The 12,514-nt window shown below is 39.9% G+C and overlaps 1 protein-coding gene across 1 annotated transcript in view; it reads right to left on the bottom strand.

Moving 5' to 3' along the window:
* Nucleotides 1-12,514, bottom strand: part of LOC117526335 (MAM domain-containing glycosylphosphatidylinositol anchor protein 1) — a 1,010,161-nt gene that overhangs the window by 713,764 nt on the left and 283,883 nt on the right. Inside the window, exon 3 of the mRNA XM_034188407.1 lies at nucleotides 8,133-8,272. Within this exon, the coding sequence (XP_034044298.1) occupies nucleotides 8,133-8,272 (140 nt within the window). The remainder of the gene's footprint in view (nucleotides 1-8,132; nucleotides 8,273-12,514) is intronic.

Here is a 12,514-nt window from a genome sequence, read left to right as displayed (position 1 = left end):
CAGGAAACTACTCCAGATTTGCATTTAGGTCATACACTGCTTGCTGACATGCAACAGCAGGCAACTGACAGAGAAAAACAAATGTGGATAGCTAAAGGAGCTACGTATGCAAATGATTTGTACGTATGACCACAAAAGAAACCCATATTGCCAAAAAATATGTTTAAATGGGCAGCTATTATGAGCCATGGCGTGACGCATGTCTCATCAGGGGGTATGATATCGCAATTGCAATCTATTTTTTGTCTTTATGGGTTCGATGCATATGCAAAACAGCATTGTAGAGCATGCATGACATGTGCAAAACACAATTCACAAGGCAATTTGAGACCCCAAAGAGGCAAATTTCCAACACCACAATATCCCTTTCAAGTGATTCATATGGATTATATACAGCTGAGTAAACATGAAGGGAAGGAATTTTGTTTAGTCATAATTGATGCCTTCTCAAAATGGGTAGAATTGTTCCCTACAAAACATGCAGGTGCACTTACAGTGGCTAAGGCACTGTGCAAAGACATCATTCCATGATTTGGAATACCAGAAATAGTCTATTCAGATAATGGAGCGCATTTTGTTAATACAATAGTGCAATACGTAGGAGAAGCGCTACAGGTCAATCTCAAAAATCATTGTGCTTATCAACCACACAGTGCCGGATTAGTGGAAAGGACAAAGGGCACAATAAAAATAAGATTAAGGAAATGTATAGAAGAGACAAAACGAACCTGGATTGAATGTTGGACCTAGTAAAATTGTATATGAGAATAACACCAACACCATCAGGGTTAACACCATTTGAGATACTTTATGGACGACCATATCGTCTACCAATTTTGACATGGATACTAAAACAGCAGATGAGGAACAAACATTAGCAAATTTTATGAAAAAGACATTAACACAGAAAGAGATAACTTAAACACATTTACTGCCGAATAATTTTGATCTTCCACAGGACGGCCTTCCAGTAGTCTAGCCAGGAGACTGGGTGTTCATCAGAGTGATTAAGAGGAAGAACTGGTCCAGTCCTCGTTGGGAAGGTCTATACCAAGTGCTGTTAACAACACCAACTGCAGTAAGATAGCGGAGAGATCAACGTGGATACATCACTGTAAGATACAGCGTGTGTTGGCGGCCTCCACAGTGTAAGGGGAAGTCTGGCTACAAAGGGAGTCTATTAATTAGCAATAGATTGTCTCAATGCCAGTGAAGCAGGGAGATCCTTGCACTATTAGGTGAGGTGGTTAACAACACTGTATCCTAGCAATCATGACTGAACTACAGCAGACCCCGGAGCGGCGTGCTCAGCGCCGCCGCTGCCGGACTGTTGGTAGGGCAGCCGGTTGCGTTGTGATCTTAGTGTGTTTCGTGCTCCTCGGATTCCTGGCCTGGTGGTTGACCCAAGAATTGCAGCTCACTGTGGACCAAGCCAGAGAACAACGCAAGCAACGTCAGAAGAGGTTTATTCATAATGTGAATGAGACAGATGGACACCCTCATATATACCATACTAATATGTGGTACAGATATGTTCATTTATTGGCTATGGAATTACGTTACTAATTGTTATGTTTGTTCGCAAATACCTATATCCTCAACACACCCAGCTCTGACGGCTAAACCGTACCCTGCTAGGGTGACAGAATGTCTTATCATACGGATGCATAATCAAACTGTATTTCGGGGGCAGCAGTTCTCAGCAAATCCGATAAGATGTAACACCACTTGCCTCAGTGCAACCACTTATATGATAGGGATTTCAACAGAGGACGTACAAGCGTGCCCAAGTGCTGCTCCATTGACTAGACTGAAGGGAAACGCAAAAATATCATCACGTTAAATTGTCATCACAACGGCCATTCCCAATTTGCTTTTACGGGACAGGGAATAAAAATGTAGGTAAAATTAAGAAACGTCTGTGTACCCAAACGTATGTTTTATCAAATAATTTAAGCCTAACCAAAACATAATATGTGGATGGTACTTATCTTCATCACATTGGACGGGGATGTAATTATACAGGCTCCTGTCCATGGGGAACGGATGAATCATGTGCTTATGTTAGTAAGTTTTTGCTACCACCTGTAAATGGTACTCCGGTGTATGATGACATCTATTGGCTTTATGGTTCCAGACTGTACATGAGTCTCCCACCAAATTGGGGTGGTGTGTGTGCACCTACCCAGGTGACTGACCATACATATGTGGTAGGACCTCCACAGAGAAGAATGGCAGCACCAGACGGAGGAGATTGATATACCCAGATGTGTTACCACATAATCACATGTGGGGCTCGGATGTACTAAAGGACCAAAAAATTGTGGTCTGTAGGAGATAAAATAGCACATTCATTGTTCCCCTGGATAGGAGTGGAAAAAAAAAATTCATTAATGATTGAAACTCTGAATTATCGATTGGGTCTGTTCATGAATGTAACTAAAAAAAAAATAGTAGCAGCTCAAAACACTGAAATAGATGCTTTACGTACCATGGTGATGCAAAATCGCATGGTTTTAGACTTGCTTACTGGTTCACAGGGAGGAGTTTGTGTTCTGCTGAACACAACATGCTGTACTTTCATCCCAGACTCCATTCATTCAGTGGATATGCAGGACGCATTGGAAGAGCTGAATAAACTTCGTGATGCAATGCATAAAGACACCCTAGCCGTGAACCGGTGGAATCCCTGGTCCTGGTTGACTTCAGGACCATGTTGGCAGTTACTATTGAAAATGGTGACACCAGTTATTATAGTCCTAATTCTGATTGGACTTTGCATGTGTTGTGTGATCCCTTATATCAAAACAATGGTTGGCAAAATGGTGTCAAATACATTTGTACAGTGTAATCTGGCCTTCCAACAAACTATGCCAAAATATCAAGCATTGAAACAGTCAGACCTTAGTGGAGAAAACTGTAATGACTGTACTGAGAATTATGATGATATTGAAAAGCTCACAACTCCAGTTCAAGCTTGAACTGTTGACGTGATGAGTTAACACACTCTTAGCCTATGAAGCTTTAGCTGAAAAAGTAATAAGACAAGTGGTGTAGTCGAATAATACAGAAAAACGGTTCATTTATACCAGTCGGTAGGAGTGATGTATGGTGGTGGTGTGGTGATAACAGAATCTTTGACAGACTGCCACGAAATGTGTCAGGTTATTGTGCATTAATATCATTATTGTTACCCATGACCCCTGAAGACGTTACGACATATGCAGCCTCTCTTATTCCTGAGGATTGGCAGAAAGGCATAGCCAGACATAGAGTAAAAAGAGATTGGAAAGGAGTAGGAAATCCAACATATATTGACGCAATAGGAGTCCCCAGAGGAGTGCCTGACGAGTATAAACTGGTTGATCAAATAGCAGCTGGATTCAAATCTTCCATCTGTTGGTGGTGTTCAATTAATAAAAACGTGGACAGAATAGATTAAGTTAATAAACTAACTAACTAAGCTGGGTGATGCCTACTGTATGTTTAACAGGTGATAAACAGGTGGGAAATGTTAAGGATTTTATATATATATATATGTTATCACTGTTAAACATTTGTATCTTTTGTCTTCTTTCTGATGAGAACGGTGTTGTGCTGTTTGCACTTAAACCCGAGAATGTATGTGTTATTCAACCTTGTTTTAGCATGCTGGGGTCAATCTGAACTGGGAATGAGAAGCTGGATGTACTTATTATTATTCTGATTGTGATGTGATGCTTAGTGTTCCAGGCAGATGCAGAACAGCTGATAACTGCGAACGAGATGTGCTGACCTTCGACGATAAGAGTAAAAGAAAGAAACTGTTTTGCTTACAGCTGCACTTATTGACGTGTGTGTTTATGTTACGGGAAGAAACTTGTCTTGCGTCATTCCCCCCACCCTTAGGACAAGTTTTTGTTATGTGATGAGGGATTCACTAATAAAAAGAGCGAAGCACAGGCCAGACTTTAGTGTAGCTTTGGTGTATAGCCTGACTGCACTCCGCGCGTAAAATTTGACTTTCTGTCTCACTGGTGGTTCTTGACTCTGTTTGTCTTATCAAAGGTTTTAAGAATGTTTGGAGGAGAAAATACCCAACAGTGTGAAGCGAAGCCGTCGCTGATCACACCAAACGCCAATCCCACAGATAAGGAAAACACCACAGGAAAACGGCTGCAAAGAAGTTCAGATTATTACTCAATGTTTTAAGTCAGCAGAGAAAATTACCTGAATGGTAGTTGATTTCTCGGCGGGGAGGTGGAGTTGCAGTCCGGCTTTTATGGAGGATGACGTAGATGAGTGACAGCTGGTGTTGATGATGTGACAGCTGTCACTCCACTAGTTTCGGCGCCCTCTCATGCTTGAAGCCCGCACTCCAAGCAGGGCGCCATCTGGTGGTGGTGGGCCAGCAGTACCTCCTCTTCAGCGGCCCACACAAGAAGATTCTTATAAACAGACACGCAGAACACAGAACACTGTAAAAAAAATGCATGCAAAATTGGACTAAAAAGTCCGCGAAACGACGAGGCCGCGAAAGGTGAACCACGTTATAGTGAGGGACCACTGTATTCTCTTTTCACATTTCAATAATTCTTGACATGTGGATATTTGCTCACTCAATTAACAAGACACGCCTAATTTTTCAGATTTCTTTATTCTTAAAATGTATTTCTTTATTTATGTTATTGTGACAAACGAATGGAGACGACACAACCTGATTGCAGCACGGGTGAAGGGAATGACAAAACTACAGTTGTAATTATCAATTTCATAGTGTAAAACGATCACACCACATAAAGTTAAGCTTTCTTTGCAGTCAGCGCTGTGGCCACGGATCGTAGACCAGCAATCCCGCAAAAGTGGGATTTGTATTGATTATTATGTAGTATAATCAGGAAAGTGTTATTTATGTAACATATGCATTGATTTGTATGATGGCACTGTTTACCAGGCCGATCGTTTTAATTTTTTTGTGAATTCCAGTGCTGGTTCATTTTGGTGTATAATTTACACCACCTCTCGACCTGGTGTATATTTTCAGCGCAGTGTACACCAACGACCATACTGATAAATGCCAAGTGGCGCAGCCGTTTTGGCGTACACCCCATATACGCTCAAATATCACCGTACGCATGTTGATACATGAGGCCCACTGGTCATAAGAGTGTTTCAAATGTATTCTGATATTCAATGTCTGCCTTCAAAGGAAAGAGCAAGAGATTGCGTCTAAGAAAGAATGGCTCAAAATGCAAGATAAATGCATAAATTACTGTTAAAAAAATGACCGGAGCAAACATCTGAGTGGTGCAAGGATAACAAATTGATAATAAATAAGAACAAATACACCAGGCTGGCCATATTTCTAATGTTTCAATGTTGAAACACTAAAGTCAAAAAATTACAAAATATCTTTTTTTTCTGAATATAAGACAGTGTTTTTGTCTTATATTGGGATGTCTTCTCTAGACTTTCACATGTCAATAAATTTGCAACAGTCGCTGTTGCTAAAGATCTGTCAAACAAGTGTCCCAAATAGAGCTAAAGCAACCTGCCCATCTAAGATTCTATGGAATCAGCTGGACACCATTCAAATGTTGTTGGTGAGCTGGTTCAGGGTAATTTATTCACCACAGCCATTGTAAGCTTCTGGTTAGCTGTTTATTGTTATCAACACCAAAAGTACACACACCCTTTTTATTTCTTTTTGTTTCTATTTGTTTTTTATTGATGATAACACTGGGATTGAGTACTCCACAGCACCATGGGAAAGTTTGTCTTCCAGGAAAATTACACATGATGTAAACATGCAGCCTCTGTACCTGAAGAAAAGTTAGGACTAAAACATTAAGCTCATGGCGAAAAGGGCAGGAGTGGCATCAAACAACTCTTAAGCAGCCATGAAATAACAATGTGACAGAGTATAATATCAGAAAATAGCACACCCAAAAAGACTATCTGAAAAACACGTGTTGTATTAAAAGTAGCGCTTTTCAGAGGTTTAACAAGCGTGTGTCAGTATTTCAATTTCAATTTTCAATTTATTTTCATATATATAGCACCAAATCACAACAGAGTTGCCTCAAAGCGCTTCACACAGGTAAGGTCTAACCTTACCAACCCCCAGAGCAACAGTGGTAAGGAAAAACTCCCTCTGAGGAAGAAACCTCAAGCAGACCAGACTCAAAGGGGTGACCCTCTGCTTGGGCCATGCACCAAACATAAATTACAGAACAATTCACAGAACAATTCACGGACAAATATACAAGAAATGCTCTTGGTGCACAGGACAGGAGGGTCGCCAACACAAATACAACTCCCATCTCTGGATGGAGCTGCACCTTAAACAGAGAGAAAAAAACACAATCAGGCATCAGAAAGACAAAAAATACTGTATAATTTGCCAGCATTAAACAGTAAGAAAAACAGAAATACTAAGGTGATCACTGGCCACTAGCCCTAAACTTCACTAAACGACCTAGGTAAAGTTCAGGCCGCGGCCCGCTCCAATTACTAATAAATTAATTAAAAGACTAAAAAGCATAAAACAAAACTGTACCAGTATGCTAGCCATATGAAAGGGAAAATAAGTGCATCTTAAGTTTGGACTTGAAAATCTACGCAGAATCTGACTGTTTTATTGAAGCAGGGAGATCATTCCACAGAACAGGGGCACGATAAGAGAAAGCTCTGTGACCCGCAGACTTCTTATTCACCTTAGGGACACAAAGTAGTCCTGCACCCTGAGAACGGAAAGCCCGGGCCGGTACGTAAGGTTTAATTAGGTCAGCTAGGTAGGGAGGTGCCAGTCCATGAATAATTTTATAGGCTAGTAGCAGAACCTTAAAATCTGATCTCACTGGGACAGGAAGCCAGTGAAGGGATGCCAAAATGGGTGTAATGTGGTTGTACTTTCTGCTTCGTGTCAAAAGTCTGGCTGCAGCATTTTGAACCAACTGGAGAGCCCTAATGCTGAACTGCGGTAAACCAGAAAATAGAACATTGCAGTAGTCCAATCTAGAAGAGATAAATGCATGGATCAGGGTCTCAACATCAGCCATAGACAGGATGGGATGAATCTTCGCTATATTTCGCAGGTGGAAGAAAGCAGTCCTACCTAGTAATTATTTCTAATGTGGAGGCCAAAGGACAACGAAGGATCAAAAATTACCCCAAGGTTCCTCAATTTGTCAGTGTGATGTATGACACACGAGCCGAGGCTGAACGTTAACTAGTCAAATTGATGCCGATGTCTCACTGGACCAAGAACCATCATTTCAGTCTTATGAGAGTTTAAAAGTAGGAAGTTTCTAGACATCCAACTACTCACTGCTGCTAGGCAATCTTCTAAGGATTTTATGTGAAAGAGATTACCAGCAGTTCGGCATGTATAACTGAGTATCATCTAGATAGCAGTGAAAGTTAATCCCAAAACGCCGCAATATGTGCCCAAGCGGTGCTATATATAGGGAGAAAAGCAGGGGGCCTAAGACAGACCCCTGTAGAACCCCAAATTTCATGTCACTAAGGTTAGAGGTAGTGTTACTGTACAAAATACAGTGAGAATGAGTCTGAAAAAGCAAAGGGTTTACCTATAAAAATGTGCATAAAGTAAGACATGTTTTTAAATAACAGCATTTTCTTGATTAGAAAAAGATTTATTCATTGAAAAAGAGTTTTTGCACAAATATATCTTAAAAAAGTTGTGTTAAACTTGTATTGAAATGTGTATAATAATCAGGGTTGTCTTATAGGTCAGCCAGGGTAAAATGTATGCCAAATTAACAATCACATCTGATGCCGTGACCCTGACTGAAAAGGTCGAGCCCTACAGATCCTATTTTATGAGAGGTTGCTAGTGTAATCTCATTATATTTTTAAACAGATGGTGGATTTTTTTAACTCCCTGTATTGCTGCTCCATTCACCGTTATTCATTCCTTCATGGACTTCTTTATTTAATGGAATTCCTCGCTGTCAAAGCAAAAGTGAGCACAGCAATGTGAAGCTTGATTTGTAACCTGTTTAATACAAATGTAAAGTTATTCTTTAAGGAACCATCTCAACGCAATTCTGTGCAGTTGTACAGACACTGGATGAAAGGGTAAGGTACGTGTCTTGTGGTACACATGCTCAGCATGCACAGCAGCTCACCTGTGGTCGTGGGTGTCCTTTAACAATGCACTGAAGCACCAGTGTGTCTCCTTCTTTGATGGTGTAGATTCTCTCACTGATGTTATCATCCTTGACGTTACATGCTGCGCCAGAGTGCACAATCTGGGCATTGGCTGGAGCTGCATGTACATGTTACACACACACACACACACACACACACACACACATGCAGACAACATACAAGAAAAGTCATACCAACATCCACACGTACATGAAGGGAGGGGGGAAAAAGACATATCAGATATTTGCAGAAGCAGCAACAACACCAATAGGACTGCAACAAATGTCATAACTGATGAATCAGTTTCTTATTTTTTCAGTTACTTTATAGCTGTTAGGTCCATAAAATGTCAAAAAATGATGAAAACATGTTGATCAGTATTATCCAGAGCCCAAACTGATGCCTGTTGGGCTTGAGACCAGAAGATCCTTGGTTCAAATCCCAGCCTGACTGGTAAATCACAAAGGGCCCTTGGGCAATGTCTTTAATCCCTTACACTGAAAAAAGAGAATGTTTGAACCAACTTAAAAAAGGGTTACAATTTGTAAAAACCTAAATGAATTAAGTTGTTTGAACTTAAGTTTGTAAGTTAGAGTTGACTTAACTTTCAAACTTATGTTCAAACAACTTAATTCATTTAGGTTTTTACAAATTGTAACACTTTTTTAAGTTTGTTCAAACATTCTCTTTTTTCAGTGTATTGCCATTGTGTAGTGAGCACCTTGTATGGCAGCACCCTCACATCGGGGTGAATGTGAGGCATTATTTTTTAAAGCACTTTGAGTGTCTGATGCAGATGGAAAAGTGCTATATAAATGCAGTCCATTTAACAAATGTTTTGCTTTGTCCGTAGCCCAAAGATATTCAGTTTACTGCCAGATGGCAGCTCGTAAAACAAACTAACAAATATTCACATTTAAGAAATAGAAATCAAATAATTTGGATTTTTTTTAAATGACTCAAAATGATTAATTGATTTTCAAATAGTTGTCCATTAATTAATAATCAATCTAATGTCTAACACCCTCCCAAAACAGGTCTAATGTAATGCAGAGAATGCGGACACAGCTCCTACTTTGGTCATATAGAGAGTGGATCATACATTGCAGCAAATCCTGTAGCCCATACTCCCGAAACAACCCCCACAGGATACCCCCAGGGACGCAGTCATACAACTTTTCCAAGTCTACAAAACACATGTAGACTGGTTGGTCATACTCCCAAGACCCTTCTAATATCCTTGTGAGGGTAAAGAGCTGGTTCACTGTCCTATGACCAGGATGGAACCTGCACTGCTCCTACTGAATCTAAGGTTAGACAAATGGTTGGTAGTACCCTGAAATAAGCTTTCTCAGGGAGGCTGAGAATTGTGATTCCTCTATCATTGGAACATGCTCTCTAGCCCCCTTTTTTAAAAATGGGGACCACCACCCCAGTTTGCCCATCCAAAGGTACTTTACCCAACTACCATGCAACACTGTACATGTGCGATCAGGAAAGTATTCACAGCCCTTCACTTTTTATACATTTTGTTATGTTACATCTTTATTCCAAAATGGATTATTTAAAAAATATATATGCAATAATGGATAATGACAATGTGAAAGAAGTTTTTTTTTTCTTTTTTTTTCATATTTTTGCAAATTTAGGGAAAAAATAAAATCACATGTCCATCATAAGTGTTCACAGACTTTGCTACTAAGCTCAGAATTGAGCTCAGGTACATCCTGTTTCCACTGAACAATTCAATTTCAATTTCAATGTATTTTCATTTATATAGCGCTGTTGTGTGACACTTCATCACGGCGTTGCAGAGGAATTCCGCGCATTGCGGGTGCCGCAACGCGCAAAGCAACGCCGTGATGAAGCATCACAGAACATGTTCTGGCATGTCCAGGCTCGTCCACAATTTCTTGGATAATCACTCGACTGAAAAACCACCGACAGCTGTCTGAATGCCATCTCAAAGCCATCCTGTGAGACCAAAACTGAGGTGGTTTTGTGTCGGTCCAGCAGCAAATACATCGTGACGCGCAAAGCCTCCATTCGGCTTTCCATGACAAAATCTCTTGTTAAAAGTGAAATCTGCAGGAAAATAGTTGATGTCCAGCTCTTGTGATAACCAGAGAAAGTGCACACGATGGTCACAGATCCACAGAGCAATCTGTTTAGAAATGAAATGGTCACTCAGCCTGTCGATGGCAGCTGGAGCGCGGCGCGCCCCACAGCTGCTGTGGGCCGTCCTTAAAGGGACAGTAACATCCCTTAATATCTTTGAAGCCCATAAAATTTTCACCAAAAACCACCTGAATTTCTCAAATGGTGTCCACATGGATGTGCCTCACAGTTTCTAAAAAAAATCTGATCAAGCAAAGCAGCAGTCTCTCAGCCATTTCCCTGACAATGAAAATACACCGAGAGGGCTGGACCACTCCTCACTCAAATCCTGCTCACAGGCGAATGACGCAACCGACAGGCGTGAAAAAAAATCACGCATGCGCATGAAGGTTCAAGGTTGGCTCACGCAAGCACACGTGATTCAAATCCATATGTTTTTTTTTAATAAGGTCGGATACTTTTCTAATAGACCTTATATATATATATATATATATATATATATATATATATATATATATATATATATATCAGTCCAGTCTCTTTTTTTTTCATCGTCCCGTTACGAAATGATTCAAATTTTCGTGACAGGTATTTTTTAACTCACTGTTACTAATTCTACTCCTTCCCCTAACCCTAACAATAACCACCCCGACCCCCCCCCCCCCCCCCCCCACACACACACACACACACATTTAATTACGTGCAGCCATCACTGAATGAATTAGAATGAATTAGTGCTGCCATGATGGTAAATTTTACACTTTTCGTGACAATATGATGAACCAATAAATTAATATATATTTTGTGCAGTTGAATCATGACAATCAGTGAGACTGGCTTGTGTATATATATAAAATTGTATCACTTTGTTGCAATGCATGGTTGTAAAAACATTTAAAGTGGTCATATGATATTGTTTTTATTCTACCTTAAACAGGTTTGGGATTATATCAGGCATGTGGAGATTAATCGATACTAATCAGTATCTAGATACAAACATCTGCGATGCGAGTGCATCGATTCATTCAGTGTGTATCAATTTAAATTGACGGGTGAAATCGTGATGAAATTGGTTCCAAATTTGAGGGAACCGATTCATGTTCTTTCATGTTGAATCTGGTAAATTTGCTGCTTAGAAGGAGTGAAACAAATCCTCAGCCTCTAATAGAATCAGAAGAAGATGTATGCCATTGTACCATACTGAATTGCAGCTTTTTATTTTCTATTTTTGGTATAATTTCTTTGCATCATGTTGAATTACATCGTATTGCACCAAGTCGCATCGCATTGCATTGTGAGGAATTGAATCACCATCAAATACATATCAAATCGCATCAGATCTGGAACAGGGGTAAATTGTATTGCATCATATCATCAGTATTGCTATATGTATCATATCACTGGTAGCGTATCGAGATGCGTATCGAATCGTTGTCAGTGATGAGATTCACATGCCGAGATTATATATTACTTGTCTCCCAGTTCTATTACTGTGCATGTATAAGTTTTTCTTTTACAAGCAACATGTACATGTGCATGTACAGTCCCTGCCTGAGTGTAGCCTTGAACATTTCAAAACATTTTTGCGAAAGATTTGGTGATGTAATCAGGCCTTATTTAGCACAGCCTGTAATGTCTTCTTTTTGATATGGACTCAGGGACAATGTTCAAAACATCGGTGCTATAAAGGTTTTAAAACCATAACAAAGTTTCTAGTTTACAGTCACTAATTTGTAGCACTGACAAAAAAGTCATGATAACATCCCCAGCCAGACATCCTAACCAGTCTTTAATTGCAGTTCTACTTTCCCATTTAGTTGTACATTTCACCTCATATTTGCCAACGTAGGGGGCATAATATTTCTCCCTGAGGGCAGTGGTGGGCACAGTTCCGCTAATGTGCTAATTAGCAAAGCTAACTTTTTATTAGCTGGTTAGCTTTTCAGATAACTTTGAAAACCATCAGTGGACCAATTAACTTCAGCTAAATTTAGTTCTGATAACTTTTAGACCACTACCATATTTTTTGCAGGTGTAGTGAATAAGGCTTAACAGTTAAAAACATTAGTAAAGCCTGAAATCATACATTTTAGTGCCTGCCTGTTTTAGTGCCTTACATGTTTTGTAGCAGACAGACAGCTATGAGAGGTAGAGCTCAATCCTCTGCCAGCAGAGGAGAGCTGTCTACCAGAGAGAAAGGAAGAGGGAGAAAAAAGATAATTTATTTTCACAAACATACAGA

Source organism: Thalassophryne amazonica, chromosome 2 (genome assembly GCF_902500255.1).
Source record: "Thalassophryne amazonica chromosome 2, fThaAma1.1, whole genome shotgun sequence".
NCBI classification, from domain to species: Eukaryota; Metazoa; Chordata; class Actinopteri; order Batrachoidiformes; family Batrachoididae; genus Thalassophryne; species Thalassophryne amazonica.
The sequence above is the reverse complement of the archived record's forward strand: the minus strand, read 5'-3'. Positions and strand labels throughout refer to the sequence as shown.